Here is a 22,195-nt window from a genome sequence, read left to right on the forward strand (position 1 = left end):
ACAAACTTTGGCACGTACACACAAGGAAATTGCCAACCCTCCTTAAAAAACAATGAGGAACCCCTCAGGTACGATAGTGGGATAGTGGGAACAGTGATACTATGAGGGTTGGGGAAGGTGGGGGGAGAAACGGAGAGCTGATCACAATGATCGATGTATAACACCCCCGCCCCAGGTGATGAACAGCAGAAACATGGGTGAAAGAAGACAGCAGACAGTGTGAAATATGAAAATAATAATTTATGATTTATCAAGGGTTCTTGAGGGTGGGAGGAAAAATGAGCCAGTACCAAGGGCTGAAGTAGAAAGAAAATGCTATAAGAGCTATAAGGAAAAAAATTAAAATTATTTTAAAAGGTTTTTTCCCAGCTAGTAGTCTAGTTTAATCCAATATGACGGTTTCAGGGTAAGAGATTCACATGCAAGAGTAGAACAAGGATACATACAAATGCCCCAAACCTGGCCCAGAAAGCTGGCTCCTTCACAGGGCTCCTGGGTCACGGGAGATGCTCTTGGTTAGGAGTGTGTGTGTGTGTGTGTGTGTGTGTGTGTGTGTCCCAACTCTATAAAATTACAAAATCCCACTGAGGAGCTGTACACAGAATGAAGTCCTTAGGTGACTCGAGGCTCATCTCATCTCACAAGGCAGTCAGGAGACTTGCTCTGGGGTCTAGAAGGACATTGTCCTGGGTGTCCCAGACCCTCCCTCCAGCAGAGAGGGTCCGTAGCTGGGCCTGCCCAGCTTCCCACTAATTAAAATATTTTAGGAGCCCCCCCCCAATAAAATGATTTTTTAATATATAAAAAGAAACAGACTTTGGTGGAAAGAGACAGGAGGGAAGGGGACAGAAGGTGGTGGCTTATAAAGTGCTGCTGAGCTGGTTCGGGCTCATAGTGACCCTGCCCGGTCCTGTACCATCCCCACCACAGTGCATGTGGTCACATCGTTGCAGCCACTGGGTCAGTCCTTCTTAGCCAAGCATGATGTGCTTTTCCGTGGACTAGTCTCCCCTGACGACATTTGCAAAGTACGTGAGATGAAGGCTCACCCTCCTTGCCTCTAAGGAGCATGCTGGCCGCACTTCTTCCAAGACAGATCCGTTGGTCCTTTTCGTAGCAGTCCACGCACTGTCAATGTTCTTCAGCAGCGCTATCAAATGCATCAGTTCTTCTTTATTCAAGGTCCAACTTTCACATCCACTTGAGGTGATTTAGACTATCATGACTTGCTCCAGGCCTACCTTATTCCTCCAGGTAACACTGCTCCTTAGCTTTTCAATGCTTTCAGAGAGTCTTGCGCAGCAACTTTACCCAGTGCAATGCGTCATTTGATCTCTCGACTGCTGCTTCCATGGTAGACAGGTAGGCACAGCCTTGCCATGTGATAAGACAGTCTAAAACACAGTGACTTTAAAATGTTTCTCACACATTGGTGAGTTGGCTCTGGTGGCAGTTGGGGTCACATGTCGAGGAGCTGAATTGAATGGAGGCTGGCCTCAGACCGCTCTCCAGGGCTCCCCTCTTCCAGTGGCGAGCCCAGAAATGCCCTTCTCTGGGTGAGGTCCGAGCAAAGGGAAAGGGCACATCCAGGCCTCTGGCAGCTGAGGTTTGAGATTGCCACGTCTTTGTTTCCTCATAACAATATAGGGCCCAAATCAGTCAGCGTCCAGGGCAGTGAGTGACTGGACAGCTCTGCAAAGTTAAAGTTACACAGCAAAGGGCCTGGACATTGAGCCCCACGGTAGGTGCCACATTCATGATGAAGAATGGTTATTCTGGATGTTTGTCTGTCACAACAGCAGCTGAATGTGAGAAAGAGAAGGAAGGCAAGAAACATGAGAACAACCACAAACACTACAAGAAACATTTTGAAATCACCTTTTATCCAGTTTTCTGGGCCAACCGTGAGAAAAAGTGCCGCTCCCCTCTTCCCCCCACCCCACCCAATTAACTGAGGGTTTCGTATGTCTCCACGCACTGACCAAGAGATGTACAAGCAATTGCACAGGTCCACCCGGGGCAGGCCTATGACTGAGGGAGAGTTTATTATCTACAACCATTTTAACCAACACACACACACACACACACACACACACACAATTATCTTGGTTCTTGAAAGAACTAGTTGTTTTATTTGCTATTTGTGCCACTAAAAAAAAATCTGCCACTGAGTCTATTCCAACTCATTTCGACCCGATAGAGGCTTTCTAAGACTGTAAATACTTATAGAAACAGGTACCGTGACTGTCTCTCTCAGAGCAGCTGGTGAGTTTGAACCTTGTGATTAGCATTCCAATGTTTACCATGATTTGGGCCTTCCAATCCAAAACCCAAACCCAGCACCATCAAGGCAATGTGACACACGATGACTTGTGGGTTTTCTGGGACTGCAATTCCTTATGGGAGCAGGTGGCTTTCTGCCCTGGAGTGACTGATGAGCTTGACCCACTGACTGAGCTATCAGTCTGCCATCATCAGGGCTCTGTATTTGGGGCATCTCACCAAACAAAACTCACTGCCATCAAGTCCATTCTGGCTCATAGTGACCCTATAAGATGGAGTGGACCTGCCCCTGTGGGTGTTCAAGAAAGTAAATCTTTACAGGAGTAGAAAGGCTCATCTCTCTCCGGAGGAGTGGCTGGTACCTCTGAAATGGTGAACTTGAAGTTAGCTCCTATTGGGCCATGGGGATAAATCCATGCTCAGACCAATAAACTCCGGTTTATCCCGCTGGTTCATTAACGAGAGGTGAGCATTGGGGGTGGTAGTGGGGACAGGGGGAAGGAATTCACCACAGATCCCAAGCTGATGCAGAAGAGGGAACATTCTGGATGCTTGATCGCTCCTAACTGGGAGCACGGAGTTACTAAACACTTCCCTTTCTCTGGCCCATGGTTTCTATATGTGTAAATGAGAACAAGGCAGCCCTCTTATAGTTCCAAGGCCCAGTTTGAACTAGCAAAACCCCAATCCCATTTCCATCTAAGTGATCCTGACTCACTGCAACCCCCTGTAGGACAAAAGAGTTTAGAGTTTCTGAGTCTTTAATCCTTTTTGGCAACAGTCACCTCACCTTTCTCCCAGAGAGCAGCTGGTGGGTTTGAACCACCAAGCTCCTGGTTCACAGCCCAATGCTTAGCCCAGGGGCTCCTTTTTTTCCTTTTTTAATCATTTTATTGGGAGCTCGTCCAAAGCTTATCACAATTCATCCGTCCATCCATGATGTCAAGCATATTTGTACATTTGTTGCCATCATCATCATCCTCAAAACACTTTCCTTCTACTTGGGACCGGGGCTCCTTTTGAATGGTTATTATGGTTGGGTGTCTAGGCAGCTCCAACTCATAAGGACTCTGTGCACAACAGAGCGAGACAGTGCCTCGTCCCAGTCCATCCTCACAATCGGTCCTATGCTGGAGCCCTGGGCTGCAGCCACTGGGTCAATCCATCTCGTTGGATTTTGAGTAGCTTCTAACCCAGGGTTCTAGCATGGTATCTAACAAGGTCCCAGTGCTGTTCATAAGGTTTTCTGTAGCTAATTCCTCAGAATTGGACAGCCTATACCTTCTTTGCAGTCTGGAAACTCTGCTGAAACCTATTCACCATGGTGAGCCTGCTGGTATTTGAAATACTGGTGGCATCGCTTCTGGCATCCCAGCAACAGGCAAGCCAGCACAGCTGGGCAAACTGGCAGGCAAGTAAGGTCCAGTTCAATTCAGGGCCTTAGGGTTATTCTTCGGTGCATATTAAATCCAGGTGGTTTTGCCCACCCACATTTCCTCAAAGTCACAAACCACCACATGAAGAAAAACGCCACCCACCACAAGCACACACCACATTTACAACACCCTGCTACCAGTCCTGAGAACTCCCACAGCCTCATGCCTGCTGCCATATCCCTGAACCCCAAGGGTTCGGTTCTTGGGGAACTGAACTTCACCTCCGAGCTCCTTACCTGAATCAAATAACATAAAATTACAACATAAACAGCATTAATCCTCAAGTTAGTCTTCTCAGATTCTGAAGAGAGAAAGAGGAAGAGAGCATTAAAGGCAAACCTGCCGTCAAGGGCCAAGGAGACACAAAGCTGCTGGGAGGATCTCTGTGCCTACGTGTCACTGTCCCCGTCAGGGAAACCACATTTCTCAGAACCCTCCACTCTTACCCACATGCCTCTGCAGATTCATGGTATGTTTAACACCAGCAATCAACCACCACATGCAACATCATAGAGCACACGCACGCCACACATCTTCTTGTGCTTATAAACATACCACCCAAGCATATACTTCATACCATACACACAAACCCACATTCAAATGTCATACTCCTTATGCACACACCCACATAAAGCCCCTAGCACCCCTAAACACCCCCCCACACATACACTACCACTAACTGCCATGAGCGATCTCTCACTCCCTCCAGGACCATCCACACCTGGTCAGGCCTGTCCACACTACATTTCCCAGGGTCTCCAGTCAGTCCTTGGCTACTTTATTCCTCTAATTTCAGGCAGATGCATTTGGCCAGTCGGTTCATTCCTACCCTAGACCAAAGGCATAACTAGAGCTGCCATGAAATCCCACCCACCAACAGGAGGGGTCTACAAAGACTTGTCTGGTCTTAAGCTAGTGATCCAGTAGAAATGGCCCTGGGAACCTGCAGGTCCACCTGACTATTAAATCTCCCCTCCCCCATCCCCACCCTCAAACACACACACACACACACACACACACACACACACACACACACACACACACACACACACACCATGGGACACAGTTATAAGTCAAGAGTTCTGGTTCAGCCTCTACCAGTCATCAATTTGCAGTGGGCTGGAAGGACTGCAGGCAGGGCTAGTTCCTAACAGCCCATTGTCCCCAGGCAACACGGATCAGTTCTGATTCCCAAGGCATGACCCCAGCAGCTGGCAAGCTTCTCTCTTCACGTGGCATGGACCATCGGCATCTCTGAAGCTGCCAGGAGCGGCAAGGACAAGCAGCCAGGCTTCTTCGTGTGAATTAAAGCCGCTCCTCTCCATCCACCAGAGCACGTGACCAGACTGTAGGATGGACGTCGCCAGACCCCAGCTCTGTTCTCGCTAGTCTACGTTTTCTGTCCTTCCCACTATTCCCAGCAAAAGCCTGACGTGACCTGGAAACCAGCGTTTTATGTTCCAGCCCCTTAAGGAAAAGACTCGCGGAAAGGTCCGGAAGCGTGCTTACTGTTCACAATCAGGGTGCTGTTGAATCTCAGCGGGGTGGAGGAGTTGTGGAGTACCACACACTGATAAACGCTCCCACTGTCTTCCAGGGAGGACTTCAGCTTCAACGAGCTAGTCGTGCTAAACGTGCCGTCCTTGTTCTTGCTGAGGGGGGCTGTGCTGATGTCCTCAGAAATCTCTACAGACCCCGGGGCTTCCTTGGTCCACTGCCTCCATGCGATGGCAATGAATTCTGGGTAGAACCGATTTGCCTTACACACGAGGGTTATTTCTTCATTCATTCTCACTTTCGCTGTCTCTGGCCACAAGCTGCAGGCTGGAGACGCTGCCAAGGAGGAGAAGACCCACAGAGTTAGAGCTAACGCTCACCCTCCTGTTTCTCCTTCCCCGTGCCTACAGTAATGAGCTCCTACCACATCTATACACCTGTGCATCCCTGAGAGTGCAGTCAGACAAGACAAAAAGCTGTAGGCTCTCTTTGTAAAAATGAGGCTCTTCAGTTTGCAGAAGGTGATAGATGTCTGTGAAAGTTCAAAGGCCCCAGGGGACTAAGTCTCCATTGTATTCCCTCAGACCATTGTCCAGGGATATAATTAGTCTTCCCCTTAAATAGGGTGCATCAGAAAGTGAATTAATACAGATATAAGCAAAAAAAACCAAACCCACCCAAATCACTGCTATCAAGTCAATGCTGACTCATACTGACTCTATAGGATACAGTGCTGCCCCTGTGGGTTTCTAAGATTCTACAGGAGTAGAAAGCCTCATCTTTCTCCTGAGGAGCTGCTGGTGGTTTCAAGCTGCTGACCTTGTGGATCGCAGCCCAACGTGTAATCACTTTCCTTTTTGACCCATTTTTAATTTGTTCTCATTTTTAGCATTTTCTGCTTTCTTGTGGATTGAGGTTTTGCTGTGTTTCCGTTTATTATTGTTGTTGGAGGCGGAGGGATTTCTATAATTTTCTTTATGAAACACAGGAGAGATAAATCTATAGAGACAGTAACTAGAATAATAGTTTCTTAGAGTTATGGCAGGGGAGGTGTGGGCAAAATAGAGAGCTAATAACAAGGGTATAAAAATGAAGAAAATATTATAAAATTTAATGTGGTGATCACTGCAAAGCTTTTTAATATATTCAAACCATTGAACTGCATGGTATATGGATTCAATGCCAATAAAATTATTAAAAAGTAACTAATTCATTTAAAATAAATAAGTGTTTTTAAAATAGAAATAAAATAGAGGCCCTGGAGCACCTCAGCTCCTTTGATCTGATACAGTCTGTCTGCCCTTGAACAAAACTGGTACAGAATGCTCAAACGCAGCCTAAGAGCCCAGCGCAAACTTGTGAACAAGACTCAAGAGAGAGCAGAAATTTCTGTAGTCATCAGAATCACTACAATTAATATGCCAAGGACTCTAAAGGAAAAAGCGGCCAATGCATAAGAACATATGGATAATGTCATCAGAGGAATGGATTTTCTAAGAAAGAATACAAGGAAAATGCTAAAAATAAAAAACACAGGAACAAGACTGAAGAATGCATTGGCTGGGCTCAGTAGACTGAACCAGCGGAGGAAGGAATCAGCGAGAGTGAAGGCGTGTCAATATAAGCCTCCTAAACAGAAAAGACAGGAAAAAACAAAATCACTGTGATGGGGGAAGAGGGGCAGGGGAAATATTCACGAATTGTGGGACAATTACAGAAGATGTCACACATATGTATTAGGAAACTCAGAACAAAGAAAAAAGGAAAAGAAATATTTGAATGACTGAGAATAATCCAAAAGTATTGATTCCCAAAACATAGATTCAGAAGCAGAGAAAATCAAGCAGGGTAAATACCGAAATATCTATACGTAGGCATATGGGGACAGTAGCCGTACTAGAACAGAATGGAACAGAACAGAATAGAAACGAAGTGAAACAGAAGCCATGGCTTCCATGGGGCGGGGTTCAAGTGTGGGACCACCAGCCCTTCTCAGGGGACGCGTGTATGTCGCTGCGTGTGCTAAACAAGTTTCAGCAGCGCTATCGCACCGTGGAGGCCTACAAAGAGAGGCCTAGGGCTCAACTTCTGAAAACAATCAGGGGAGACGCTCTATCGCAATCATCCAGTCTGCCACGGAGCATGCGCAGCACTGTGTTCTGCTGTGCACAAGGCTGAGCCATCCGTCAGGGGCAACCAAACAGCAGGTAGCAAGTTCTAGTATATTCAAATTGTTGTTATAAAAAATTTTTTTTTAATCCAAGACAAAGCGAATCTTAAATGGGAAAAAATGTTTATGTGTAAAGAAAAAAGGGGGGAAATGGTTTTCTCTTCAGAAATCATGAAAGCAAGAAGAGAATGGAGTGAAATATTTAAAGTGTCGGGGCAGGGCGGGGAGAAAAGCACCACGCTGGAACTGTGCATGCAGCAAAATGACCTCTCGAAACTGGAGGAGAAAGATAGACTTTCTCAGACAAACGAAAATGGAGGGACTCACCACCAGGCCTGCCGGGCAAAAAATGTTTAAAGGGGAGAATGTTACCGATCAGAAAGCTAAATTGATCAAGAAAAAATAATAAAGGCAAAATCAAATCTTGTTCTTTTTCTTAATCAATCTAACCGATAACCAATCACTCAAAATAATAATAGCAACAACTTACTATGTCCCTCTTACTTCCTACATTCAACCTTTCACTGAAAGTCCTAGTTAGTGGAAATGAAGCAAGACAGAAACAACCAAACAAAAAACACACGAAATCAATGAAAACCTATTTGTTCACAGACAATATGATTTTTTAATGTAGAAGGTCTCAAAGATTTGGCAAAACAACAATAAACTCCTCAAACTAGTTAATGATTATTGCAAGGTTGCCAGACACAAAGCTAGTGGACAGGTCAATTGCACTCGGGAACAGTTCATGGTGATGGCGGAGCGATATGATGAACATATTTCATGTCACTGAACTAGACACATGAAGACTGGTGAAGTGCTAAGTGTTTACTTAGCTATCTAGTTCCCCAAATGCAAGACCATTTACATGAGTGTCCCCAAAATGAAATGCATATTTATAGATCTAACCAACTATGTACAGAATCTGTAGGAGAAATGTTTAAATGGTCTAAAGAGGGAGATATTCAGTGTTTATGGATTAAAAAAGATTCCATCTTGTGAACATGTCCATTGTTCCCAACTTGATCTAGAGAACTAGCATGATCCCAAGACAAATCTCAGGACGTTATTTTGTGGATATCAATGAACTGGTCCTAAAATGTATATGAACAAGCAAGACCCTGAATCATCAACGCCATGCTGAGGAGCAACACCAAGGACGTAAAGGAGGAGGTGGTGGAGAGGATGGAGAATGGCAGAGAGGCGCCACTCAAGGGAACGCTAACCAGGAAAATGGGGAGCAGGAGCCTGACAATGAGATAGATGGGTAGAAGGAAAAGAGACAGAAGTTGGGGATGAAGAAGAGGAGGAGGAAGGTGATGGTGAAGAGAAGATGGAGAGGAAGATAAGGCAGCAAACAGGCAGCTGAACATGAGGAGGAGGAGGATGTTGACACCAAGAAACAGAAACTGGAAGAGGCAGACTCAACAGCAAATGAGTAAAAGTTAAACTTTAAAAAGGCCACATGACCAACTCACCCTGCTCAACCACCTGGGCAGCACCACCACTAACCACACTGCACCACCCCATCACATTCACAATGTGAATTGGCAACAAGGAAGTAAAAAATAACCAAACTTCCAAGGCCTGGCTTTTTTCTTAAAACTACTTTATTTCTGTATTTCAAATAAGGTGATTTATTCGTGTAATAATCAAGTTTTATAGAAATTTTCTTCATATATATATAGTTGTAGAACAGTTCTATTGACATATAATTCATATATACAACTCAATGATTTGAGAATATTAAAAAGAGTTGTACAATCATCACCACAATATTAGCGCATTATCTTTTTTTTGTATGCAGTATCCCATTCCCCATCAACCTCCCTTGCCATAACCCTAAGAAATAATTAATTTGGCTACTATTTCTATAGATTTACCTATCCTAGATTTCAGATACAAAAATACCCCCCAAAAAATAGCCACCAAAACAAAAAAAAAAAACTAACAACATTAACAAAATAAAACAGAAAAAAATTCTCAATTTAAAAGAAAGCAAAAATACTGAAAAGTAGAACAAATTTTAAATGAGTGAAAAGGGAGAACAAATGATATGGTTAAATTTTAACCTAACTACATCTGCATTAATCCACTATTGAATGCACCCTGTCTGCTTAGCAAGTCTATGCACATTCCTGATCAATAATCAAAGGTGATCCACCTTAATCCAAGTGGGATCCTGCAAATAGATTTTGGGCTTTCACTGTCATCCATGGCATTCTGCAAACTGGATGGTAAGAATTTAAGTTCTACTACCGCTACCTCCTCTAGTCTTGGATTTCATTATTTACAATCCTTGAATCACACAGGCTAGTGTGTTTCTTTCCATGTGGACTTTGTTAATGCCTCATTTAAATGGCTGCCTGTTTTATGACAAGCCTTTAAGACCCCAGACCAGTTGTAGGATTCCACCTTAATCCAAGTGGGATCCTGCAAATAGATTTTGGGCTTTCACTGTCATCCATGGCATTCTGCAAACTGGATGGTAAGAATTTAAGTTCTACTACCGCTACCTCCTCTGGTCTTGGATTTCATTATTTACAATCCTTGAATCACACAGGCTGGTGTGTTTCTTTCCATGTGGACTTTGTTAATGCCTCATTTAAATGGCTGCCTGTTTTATGACAAGCCTTTAAGACCCCAGACCAGTTGTAGGATTCCGCCAGTTCACACCAGTTCAACAGAGGCAATACCTATTTTTGGTTGAGCTTGGTGAACCAGTTGTTCAAGTAGCACTTGTTACCAGGGTTCTCTCTGAGGTAGGCAGCTGCCCAGCTGCCGAATGCGGAAATCACAAATGTACATTTTTACTCTGTTTTTAATAGTCATCTGCAACACTGCATATTCTGAGAGCCCATCGAAATGTTCATTCCATCCATAGGTATAAAATATTAGATGGAACTAAGCTTGCATTTTACTTATTCATTTCATAAAAGCTCATTAAACTTTTGGTGAGACACTACATTTGTGTCCCTTCCATTAAGGCTTACTGAGCACCCTGGTAGGAGTGTCTGTACGGCAGATCGCTTCGTTGGGGTGACTGTAGAACAATTATATGACAGGAGCTGATGAGTCTCCTCCCTTTCCCTTCAATGAGCCCCGCTGAGGAGAAGCCTCCTTTGGGGAAGAGGCTTGTCATATATGTAAATAAAGGCACGAGCTTTCGGGGGGCACATCCCTTCAAGCAGGGAAACTTTCTGTTTGTTCGATTTCTCTGTAAACGTCAAACTATTCTTTAAAAACCTAATAATTTTTTAAAGCCAGTTATTTTAGGGTTCTTATCAGTATCAGAGGCAATAAGCCCTAATTAATATGCCTACTCCCCCAAAATTCATAAGTACAAAACTATCCAAAGTCTTACCTACACTTTTGGAGGCCTCATCAGATACTATTTGCCTTTCAAGCTCATTCACACATTTTCATGCTATTTTATAGTACAGTGAAGTGTAATTTTTTAAAAGTGTTTGGGAAAATGTTATATGAGAGGACTTCAAAAAGTGCATGGAAAAACTCCATTATATTTTAATTCCATGTTTCCATGAACTTTTTAAAGCCCTCTCATACCTCTTTATAAGGAGCACTGAGCTGGAAAATTTATAATTCTCTTATGTAATACCTACCTTATAAGCAACATTGAGCTGGACAATTTAATAATTGCCCTATGTAATCCTCAAAGTGTTTGGGGGCAGGTATGATTTTTTTCACCCATTTTCATGTAGGAAGCTGCAAGTCCACGTATGGGAAAGGGGTGGCCCAACCACCCCGTTTGGAGGTAGCAACACTGGACTTCGAGTGAGATCTGCGGCGCGAGAGCCCAGCAGCTCCCTCCTGTCCCAGGTTGCTGTGCACAGAGTCGATGAATTACAGCAGGCATAATAACGACTATTGTCATCTTGGAAACGCCTTATGGGAGTAGAAAGCCTCATCCCACTCCATCTTCTAGGAGTTTTGTTCCTGTTTTCCGTTTGTTCTTTTTTTAAATGATTCTCTTTAAGGAGACTGTTGGTAAATGCAATTAAAAGCTCAGCTGTTAACCAAAAGGTCGGCAGTTTGAACCCAGCAGCTTCTCTGGGGAAGAAAAGGTCTAGTGGTCTGCTGCTGCTGTAAGCCTGACAGCCTAGGAAACCCGAGGGGGCCGGTTTTCTTGGCCATATTTGATGGGTAGGAGTTGGAATCCACTCGATTGCTCACAACAACATGTTTCTCTTACTACTGTTGCTGTTGGCTGTCACTGACTTATGGCCAGCCCGTGCACAGCAGAACTAACCACTTCCTGCTTCAGCACCATCCCCATGGTCAGTTGCAGATCGGACTGCTGCCGTCCACAGGGTTTCCATGGGCTGCTTTTCAGAATTCAAGGCCTTTCTTCCTAGTCCATCCTAATAGGGAAGCTACACTGAAACCTGTTTTGCATCATATCACCTTAGAAGCACATGGTGGTGGTGCACATGGGGGTGCATTGGCTGGGAGTCCTCCACCCCCACTGAGCCGCCAATCTTGGAGCACATGAAAAATACTAAGCCCTTTACCTAAACATGTAATAGAATCTTCTCTATGATCCTCTTAAACAGCCAAAACACTCTTACCCCTTTGAGTCAGTTCTGACTCAGTGGCCCTACAGGGCAGGTAGAATTGCTCCCCAGGGGGATTCCAAGACTGTACATCTTGAAAGAATCCAACTGCCCTATCTTCCTCCCGCAGAGGGGTTGGTGGGTTTGAGCTGCCAGCCTTTCAGTTAGCAACTGAGCACTAGACCACTGGGGCTTTTCTCTCTTGTTTAAAGGGGAACGATTTGAGGTTCAGAATGATCCATCACTTCCTCGTCATTGTCCATGAAAACCCTGGACTCAAACTCAAGTCCTTCTTACTCCTGGGCCCATGGTCTAAACTTCCATTCTGTGTGACCCAGCCACATCTGCATTTCAATGTGCAGTGCCATGAACCACAGGAGCCATGTATGTCCTCAGGAGCTTACCTACAACCTCCAGAAAGACCTGTTCCTGTGCCTTCTCAGGAGGGACTATCACCTCACAGCGGTACTCTCCTGTGTCCTCCAGCCGCAGCCCGGGCAGCTGCAGTGAGGCGTCCCCTGTCTTCAGTCTCCTTAGAGGGACCATGGCTCCAGGTCGGGTACTCTTATTGTTGTTTCCAAAATACTCAAACAGCTTCACCTCCTGGGAAGACCCTGGCCTTTTCAGAAACCACCTAATACCCATAATTCGGACATCCAGTTTTGTGCCATCTGTGATGTGGCAGAAGAGGGTGGCATTGGCATCCAGGGATTCGATCTGAGTCCGCCCTGCCATCTTCACTTTCAGGGAGCCTACAGCAATAAGAGAACTCAGTTATCAAAGATCCTTAAACAAAACACATTCTCAAACTCTACCATGTAACTGAAAATAGCTAGCTATTTGGAGCCTGGGATTTAGGGGAAGAGAGAGTTGGGCCTTGGGGGCAGAAATCCTGACTTGTGGACGGCAGTCCATAGAAAGTGCCTGTCTTCTTGCATGTATTTATCCTTAACAAAAACAAAACCTGGATATCCTTAATATATCCTTTATATATATATATATATATATATATATATATATATATATATATAAAACCCTTGGTTGGCGATAAAGTGGGGGCTCTCCTGCTCTTCCTCCGAGGCTCTCCCCATGAGGACCACTAAGCGGGGCTGAGCCCTAGAACTGTGCTCAGCATACATCAGTCGGAACGAACCATGGAGGAACACTGATCACCAGCTGGATGAGTCCCAGGATCCCCCTCTATGTGAAAACCACGTGGATGGGGAGTGGTACCACTTTATGAGCATGGCAGGAGATGCCATGCCCACCTTCTGCATTCCAGAAAATCACCGTGGAACCCACACACCTATCTGGCTCAATGGCAGCCACCCGTTGGAGGCGATGGCATTGTGCAACGGCAAGCCTGTGTGAGCTTTGGTGGCAACTGCTGCCTCTGGAACACCACGGTGGAGGTCAAGGTGTGCCTGGGAGGCTACTATGTGTATCGTCTGACTAATACCAGTGCCTGCTTCCATGTCTACGGTGGTCACTTCTATGACATCTGTGACGAGGACTGTCATGGGAACTGCCCGGATGCCAGGGACTACACGTGCGCTCCTGGGAGCAGGCTGGGTCCTGACAAGCAGACATGCTTTGATGAAAATGAATGTGAGCTAAACAATGATGGCTGCAGTGAGATCTGTGTAAACCTCAAAAACTCCTATCGCTGTGAGTGTGGACTTGGCCAAGTGCTAAGAAGTAAGGAAAAACTTGTGACATTGAGGGATGCCACAACAACAATGGCGGCTGCAGCCATTCCTGCCTTTGAACCAAGAAGGGTGACCAGTGCGAATGTCCCCGAGGATTGGTGCTGTCTGAGAACAATCACACTTGCCAAGTCCCTGTTTCGTTCAAGTCCCACACCATTGGAGTGAACATCCCCCGGGACCTGATTGGGGGCCTGGAGCTCTTCCTGATGAATTCTTCCTGCCAAGGGATATCCAATGGCACTCATGTCACATCCTCTTCTCCCTCCAGACCTGTGGCACGGTGGTTGATGTGGTGAACCACAAGATCGTGGCTAGCAATCATGTGACAGGCCTCCCCAAGCAGACCCCAGGAAGCCGCGGACACGTCATCGTGCGGACGAGCAAGCTGCTGATCCCCGTGATGTGCGAGTTCCCGCGCCTATCCACCATCTCCGAAGGTGTCCTCAACCTTCAGAACCCCCCGCTGGAGATCCCGAGCCACAACCGGGTTGTCTTCCCCTTCATCCTGGAGATCTTCAAGGACAAGGAGTTTGAGGAGCCCTACCGAGAAGCCTTGCCCACGCTCAAGCTGCCAGATGCCCTCTACTTTGGCATCGAGCCCCTGGTGCACCTGAGTGGGCTGCAGAGCCTGGTGGAGAGCTGCTTTGCCACATCCACCTCCGAGATGGACAAGGTCTCCAAGTACTACCTGATCTGTGACGGCTGTTTCCGATGATTCAATAAAGCAGTAGACAACTCGGGACCACCTCGCAAAACGCTACCAGGTTTTGTCTTCAAGTTTGTGGGCAAAGATCACAAGGAAGTGTTTCTGCAGAATGCTGGATGAGCGGTCCCGCTGCGCCCAAGGCAGCCATCGGAGAATGCGTTGGGACACAGCAGGCGAGGCGACAGATGATCTACAGAACAAGGCGCTGACTAGCAGCCCCATCATCATTGACTGGGGGAACTAGTGGACACACATCACCATAAGACCCGACCCCTAGGCTGACCTCCTCGTTGGAACGTCACCCTCTACCCTTGGCGGACACCAGTCAACATCCTAGAAAATCGACCTTTTCCGAGCCTCATACTGTGGGTTTATTCAAGCTCTGCTCCTAGTTGGAGAAGCTGGCAGAAACCTGTCCCCAGTACTGCTCAGTGATGAGACCCAGATGGAACCGCTTTCTCATGTTGAAAGCTAAACTCTCTTTCCTACAAGAAAACACAATGCAGCAGTTGCTTAAAAACCAGAATTGTGTACAATATTTCAAATGAGAAATAACCGTTAATTAAATTGTTGTTTGAAATTATAAATAAAATCCCAAGGGTGCTTTATTCACATAAATAATAATCATCCTCAGAAATTTTCATTAAAATTCGTCAAGATAGCAGTGGGTAATGATTTTTAAAAATGCTTTTTGGATTTTCTCTTAGACAATATATTTTGTTTTGATGTTTTTATATTGCTTTAAATGATATGTCTTCACTTCGTGTTAATAAATTAATTAATGTCCATTTAAGTGGTTAAACGACTGAACTCTGAACAAAATTAAAGTTTTGCACCTTCTGTGCTTTTATTTGGTATTGCAGACGCTTGACAAATTTTATTGAAATAAATATCCTACCCTATAGAAAAAAAAACCAGATTGCTCAAGATGTAATTTACATAACACGCAACTCATCCATTGTAAGAATACAATTCAAAGGTTTTTCATATACAACTGACTCACTTAGCAACTCTCATAATTCAACACTTCAAATTTACAACAAATAGCTGTCTGACCACTTTGCACATGAACAAGGCGGGAAGGCGGAGGGCACGGTAATGACTGCCAAATGTCCCCTTCCTGAGGAGGGTCTCCAGGTGGCCTCAGCTGGACCATGACACCTCCCACTCTCTACTCCCTCCTGGCAGCTGCTGCACCCCCGGCCACCAGCCCCCTCCAAGGCCACAGCCACCAGGCTGATACCAGGCAGCACCAAGTTTGTAAGTAAGTGTTCTGGGGTCCCAGCTCCTACGTGGACTGAGGCCCTGCAGTTCAAAATGGCAGTGGGGTGAGAAGGGAGAAAGAGAGAGGCATCGGGTGAAGTGAGCCAAAGTGGGCCTAAAGCTTCCAGAACCAGTCGAGTGGGATAGGAGACCAGGGAACCTATAGCCTGGGTGAGTCCCCAGGCCCGAGGGCAGATCAGACTGAGGCATGGTGAAAGCAGGCTCAGGCAGTTGGTTCCCACAGTGGAAAGTAATTTAATGGAGCCACGGGTCTTCCTGTCACACAGCCTGGCTTAATCCGGTTTTGCTCCCTCCAAGCCTCCTTTCCACAGAGGAAGCATCCACTTGTCACTGGACTCAAGGAGCCCTTGTAGGATAGGACAAGCATCGGGGCGCTGTTATGAATCTGGTGACCCCTGTGAAAGGGCCGCGGCTTTAGGAGGGGTGAGAACCACTTCCCTAAAGCGGTGCAGGAGAGGCGCCCAGAGAATGCAAACCGAAGAGACAGAGTTTCAAGTTCTGTACAGACGGGTTTCTTCACTAAAACCTGTGGAATCGACCCAAAATAGCGGTCAGCGTGACCAGGCCCGGAGCCCAGCCACACCCTCATTCATCGGCGGCCGCTCCGCCGGCTGCCCCGCGGCCCCGCGGCCCCTACCTGCAGGTCGCAGCACGCACGGCAGCAGCAGCAGGGTCCACCCGACGAAGCGCCATCGCCAGCGGTCAGCGGGGCCCTCCGCCATGGCCACGGCCACGGTCTGGCCCGGTGGGCTGCGGAAACGATCGCACCCACAAGCCTGATGGAAAAAGGGGCCGAGAGTTTTCAAGATTTCGGCTGGGGATCACATGAGGAGGCGGAGCTTTGCCCGGGGACCGCCCGCTTCTCCCTGCAGGTTTAGGAAGCTCACGGGTGGGGCGCGCAATTGGCCTTGCTCCGAGTCACCTCCTGGGGGCCCAGGCCTAAGAATGTCGTCTCGTGCCAGCAGCAACCAGTAAAGTAACTTCTATTGCGACATTTCCCGGGAGGCTGGAGGGGGGCGTCCAGCACAAGGCACCGGAGCCCCCACCGCCCCGGGCACCGCCACCCTGCACGCAGCCTGGGGAAGCCGGGACCGGGGGCGGCAGCCAGCTGCAGGGGAGCGCTGTGGGTCCCAGATAGAAAAAAGTCCTTTTAACTTGCTGAACGGCCACTGCTCCGCGAGCTCTGGTGCAGCGGCGCCCGGGGCTCAGCTCGTCCCCGCAGCCCCCACACAGGTTTCGGGGAGCAGCCACGTTGGCCTCGGGCGTCCGAGAGGTCGGGCTGCGGCGCCCGCTGCCCTCGCCTCCCCGGTCTCCTTTATGAATGAGGCGGGGTCCGGTTCCCCCGGCCGCCAAGGGGATCCAGTCCAGGGGTTGGCCCCGGTTAAGAGGCAGGGAATCGCTCTCACCGAAGAAGTAATACGTTTACATTCTTTCCGCGGAATGCCGGATTGCGCTCCGAGCGACGTCCTGGTGTCGGAATGTGCGCGACAGCCCTCGCTGGAGGGACTCGGAACTCACTGGTGACGCGTTAATAGCTGTCCGGACAGCTATGGTTTCAAAGTGCAGCTCAAAGTTTAATCTGCCAGGGTTGAGAGGCTTATGGGTGCAAACTATCTCGTTAGCCGAGAACTTTAACCAGGCACTACTGGAGTCTCTGCATGCAGGAAGCAACGGTTCCCACGGTGGCCAGGGGTTGCTGAGACTAACTTTTCTCACAAGCACACACCATACCATAAGGAGTGTATAGTTTGTTCAGCAAATCCTAAAATATTCTATGATCAAGATGTTTTAAAAATCATTTTATTAGGGGCTCACACAACTTATCACAATCCATACATGCAACAATTGTGTAAAGCACATTTGTACATTCATTGCCCGATGATCAGGATTTTTATCACCTCCAGATCAATTTCAAAACCACTTTAGCTACAAAACCAAGTCCAGAAGTGTCATCATAGATGCACCCTGCCCTTCTTGCAGCCCAGTTATTCACTGGTGCTACTTAATTTCCCCTTCACGTCACTGAAACAGGTGCAATGTGCCCCAAAATGCAGACAGACCAGGGCTCAAGTATTTGGCAGCTCTGCCATCAGTTTTGTGTTTATCTTTTTTTTTTCTTACTCTAAAGGAGCTGGTGGCAGATGAGCATCAGCGTGGTGAGGTGAGGTTGTAAATAAAGTGTAGAAGACTCTCACTGGGGTCTTGGTCAATGTTATGTCCACTGGGTATAAAAGTGAGCCATCGCGGAAGCAGGAAGAGGGGCCTCCAGAGGAATGCCCTCCAGAGTAATGTACCCAAGTTCGCCATGCTAGGAGGTGCTTCACAGATTCAGCATCATTCTTTAACATTGCTACCTGTTTTTTGAGGTGCTACTGGTTTTGCTATTTCACTGAATCTGCGCTGAGTTCCTTTTGTTTGCGTTTTCTTGTCATTTTCTTCATTGCTGTTGCTGTAGTGCTTACTAGATCTTTATGATGTGGTTTATTCATTTTCTTTGAGGGTAGGTATCCCGCGCTTTAGTTTCGTCCCAAGTTTAAAACAGTCCTATCTTGAAATCGACTTGACTTTCTCTCCATTGAAAAACTCTGCAGCCACACTATTCCGTCTACTTCGCAACTGTCTTTGTTTCACAGGGATCATTTTGGCTCCCTATTTTCATACTGGTAGGTTCATTTTACTTAGGATTTCTCTAGATTTAATTTGGCTCCTGGGCAGTGTTGCTAAGCATGTTAATCTCAGCTTGTTGTCTGCCATTATTTATTCTCTGTCCAAGAAATTCTCCTTAATATTTCTTTTAAGGTTGATCTGGTCTTAAATTTTTTCTTTATGTTGATCTGGAAATGTCATATCTTCACCATTTTCTTTTTAGGAAATCGGACCTTCCTATTCCTTTGCTCTTTCAGTGAATTAGCTGTATCTGAAATCAGTGTTTATCTTCTGGATTTCTCTGATGTTTTTGTATGGTTTATAATTTTATACTTATTTTGTCAGGGTTTTTTTTTTTTTTTTTTCACAAGAGAAAAGCTTGTAGTTCGTTCAAGGATCGTTTGCTGGCCCTTAGGAGCATTTTCCAGTCCAGTCTGTTGGGGCACCCACCCTGGCCCCAAAGTCCACTTTCAGCATTCCCTGGGGACCTTGCCACTCCATTCCCTTGCTGTTCCGCTGCACTCCCCCAGTGCTTTGCCTCGGTGTGGTGGGATCAGGTCAGGTGCAATTCCCACACTGTGACTCCGGTGCTGTCCCCTGTATCGCCCTTAGTCACTGAGGGGCATCATGTCTCATAGTAGGGCCAGCCTTGTTGTCAGGGTTTTTTATGTTTGATATGAACTTGCATGCCACTAAAGAATGCAACTTCACTTCAATTTTACGTTTCCTTTGTGGGGGTTTTTTCTCCACTCAGATCAGTGTTTAGATCAGAGGGGTAAGGAATCTGGGGGTGGGTGGGTGTTAAGGAATCTGGGGGGGTGGTTTAGACTGTGAGCTCTGTCTCTTCAATTTTAACTTTTAAAATTTATTTACCTATGTGGTTTTTTAAAGAAAAACATATTCTGTGTAGTTACATAGTTCAACTCATCAATTAAAATCAAATTAGTAATAACCCATTAGCAACCCTCCATCCACCCCAAAAAATGTGGTTCTCCTCTTTTTTATTTCCCTTCCGTTCTCCCTTCCACCCTCCCTCCTTAATTTCCTGTTCCTCACCTCGCCACTGCCCCAGTCCTATCCCTGGTCTCCTCGTAGTCTTCAAATTCTTATCCTTAGGTGTGAAAATCACATTTATTTTTCTTTGTTTATCCTTATAATAACGGTGTCATTAAATATCTTTGTAAAACTGACTAATGGTTAAGCATAACACATCCTCTCCAGCATTTATGATTCTTTTTCAATTTTGCTAAGATAATAGGTGTGAAGTGGTATCCCGTTTTAATTTCCTGCTGATGAATGCATTTCTTCTGATGGTTGTTGGCTGCCTGGATGTCATCTTTAGTAAATCGTCTATCCATGCCACGTGTACCTTTTTTAATTGAGTTATTTGCATTTTTATTATTAAAGTGTTGTCGTTTTCTAGTTTTTTGACATTAGTCCTTGATGTAATACAGTGGTTCTCAGTCTTCCTCATGCCACGGCACCTTTCATACAGTTCCTCATGTGGTGGTGACCCACAACCATAAAATTATTTTCGTTGCTACTTCATCACTGTCATTTTGCTACTGTTATGCATCATCATGTAAATATATGATATGCAGGATGTATTTTCTTTCTTTTTTTCCCTAATTAAAAAAATCATTTTATTAGGGACTCATACAACTCTCATCACAATCCATACATACATCAATTGTGTAAAGCACATTTGTACATTCATTGCCTTCATCATTTTCAAAACATTTGCTCTCTACTTAAGCCCCTGGCATCAGCTCCTCATTTTTTCCCCTCCCTCCCTGCTTCCCCCTCCCTCATGAACCGTGATAATTTATAAATTATTTTGTCGAATCTGCAGGATGTATTTTCATTGTTACAAATTGAACATAATTAAGCATAGTGATGAATCACAAAAACTATATGTAATTATAGATTGTGAAATATTTATTTCTAATGACAAATCAATGAAATTTTGTCTTGAAGCGTGGTGTAGCATGGGTAACAGTCTTCACGCCGAGTACTCGCATGTGGACGTATCTGCATGGGGGCGGACTCACCTGGAGACAGAAGAGTGGTGTCTCGGTTCCTTAGACCATCGGAAATGTGTATTTTCCAATGGTCTTAGGCGACCCCTGTGAAAGGGTGTTCAACCACCAAAGGGGTCGCAACCCACAGGTTGAGAATGCTGATTACTGAATTTTTTTCCCTATCGGTGGATTTCTTTTAATGATTTTTAATGAAGTCTTTTGATGTATTTAAATGTTAAATTTTGACAAGGTCTCTGTCCTTTAGCTTCTATAGTGTGAATATTGTTCACTTTGTTTGATAGTGTATCTATGTCTTAGACCCCTCACATTTGTCCCTATTTTTTCATTGATGGTCTTCATGGTGTTTGGATATAGTTTTAGGTGTCTGATGCCCTTTGAGTTCGTTTTTGTACAGGGTGGGAGGTATGGGTCCTGCTTCATCTTTTGTAGGTAAAGATCCAATTTTTCCAGCATCATTTACTGAAAACACTATCTCTTCAAGCACCTAAGGCATCCGGGTCCTTTCTCAAAGATCCGATGTCTTTAGGTACTTGGTTGTATTTCTGTGTTCCCAGTTGTAATCCATTGCTCTTCATGGCTATTTCCTCTGGTGTATGAGCTGGTTGAGATTTTCTGTATCAGTCTGTGGTAATTTAGATGAACAGCGCATTCCTAGAAATTTATCCATTTCTTCTAGGTTTTTGAATTTGTTGGAATATAATTTTCATAAGATTGTATGATTTTTAAAGATCTCATTTGGCTCTGTTATGTCCCCAATTTCATTAAAAAATGTTTTCCCATTCTTTTAATTTATTAGGTTTACCAGTGGTTTATAATTTTTGTTAATCTATTCAAAGAACCGGCTTCTTGTTTTTTGCTATAGTCCTTTTATTTTCTGATTCATTTATTTCTGCACCAATCTTTATTATTTATTTTCTTCTAGTATCTAAGGGTTAACTTGGCATGTCTTTTTTACAACTGTTGCTGTGTTAAGGTGTTACATTTAATACTTTCTGTCTTTTTCATGTACAGTTATTACTATAAACTGCCTCTGAGTACTGCTTTTTCCATGTCTCAAAGATTTGGTATGTTGTATTTTTTGTTCTCACTTGTTTCATAACATCTTTTGTGTTATTTCTTCAATTCCCAGGTGATTTTAAATAGTGTTCAATTCCCATGTGTTTGAATTTGGGGCATTGACTGTCCTATGGTTGATTTCTAATTTCACAGTATTGTGATCTGAACAGAACAGATTATAGCATCTCAATGTTTTTTAATTTATTGATGCTGCCTGCATTAAGGCCTAATTTGTGATCTATACTTACTGAGGAAAGATTCACAAAAATGAATAACATACATATAACCCTGTAGAAAGTTGGAGAAGTGCAAACAAAAGCGGGGGATAAAAATTATTTATTGCACATCTATTTTTGCCAAGGACAGTTTAGGTGTAAGGGGTACACAGAGGTAGACAAGGCAATACTTAGTCTCAAAAAGTTCCTGGTCTAGACTAGAGCTGCTCAAACTAGGTCTGATGAAGAATCCTTGTCAATTCTTTGAGGACCAATATTTTGTAAAACACACAGACTAGTCTTTGAACCAAATTTTGAAGCACTGGGCTAGACAAGCTCAAGTTGAAGATGCAGTGCAGTGGATTTCCTAGTATAGCTGTTACCGGTATAGTCTTGTCTCTTCCACGTAGTGATTAGGTAGCATTATGCAAATAAGGTGCTCATAGACCACTAAGGTATCAGGTAGCTTACTGCTAAAGCAAATAAAGTGCGTAGAATTTGTGATGACTAAGATCATGTGTCAATTTGACTGGACCATGAATTTCAATGGTTTGACAAATCTGTAATGATATAGTCA

General features: G+C 45.1%; 1 protein-coding gene and 1 pseudogene across 1 annotated transcript; one reads left to right on the top strand and one right to left on the bottom strand.

Annotated features, from left to right (window-relative positions):
• Positions 1 to 220: 220 nt before the first annotated feature.
• NCR3LG1 (natural killer cell cytotoxicity receptor 3 ligand 1) lies at positions 221 to 17,163 on the bottom strand. The gene is made up of 6 exons (XM_075546000.1): positions 17,066 to 17,163; positions 16,297 to 16,435; positions 12,365 to 12,712; positions 5,229 to 5,552; positions 3,956 to 4,020; positions 221 to 1,802 (listed from the first exon to the last, which is right to left on the bottom strand). The coding sequence occupies exons 2-6, from the start codon at positions 16,379 to 16,381 to the stop codon at positions 1,791 to 1,793; spliced, it is 834 nt and encodes a 277-aa protein (XP_075402115.1). The 5' UTR covers positions 16,382 to 16,435; positions 17,066 to 17,163; the 3' UTR covers positions 221 to 1,790.
• Positions 13,077 to 14,619, top strand: LOC142444276 (oncoprotein-induced transcript 3 protein pseudogene; annotated as a pseudogene).
• Positions 17,164 to 22,195: the final 5,032 nt, after the last annotated feature.

This window comes from Tenrec ecaudatus, chromosome 4 (assembly GCF_050624435.1).
Source record: "Tenrec ecaudatus isolate mTenEca1 chromosome 4, mTenEca1.hap1, whole genome shotgun sequence".
NCBI classification, from domain to species: Eukaryota; Metazoa; Chordata; class Mammalia; order Afrosoricida; family Tenrecidae; genus Tenrec; species Tenrec ecaudatus.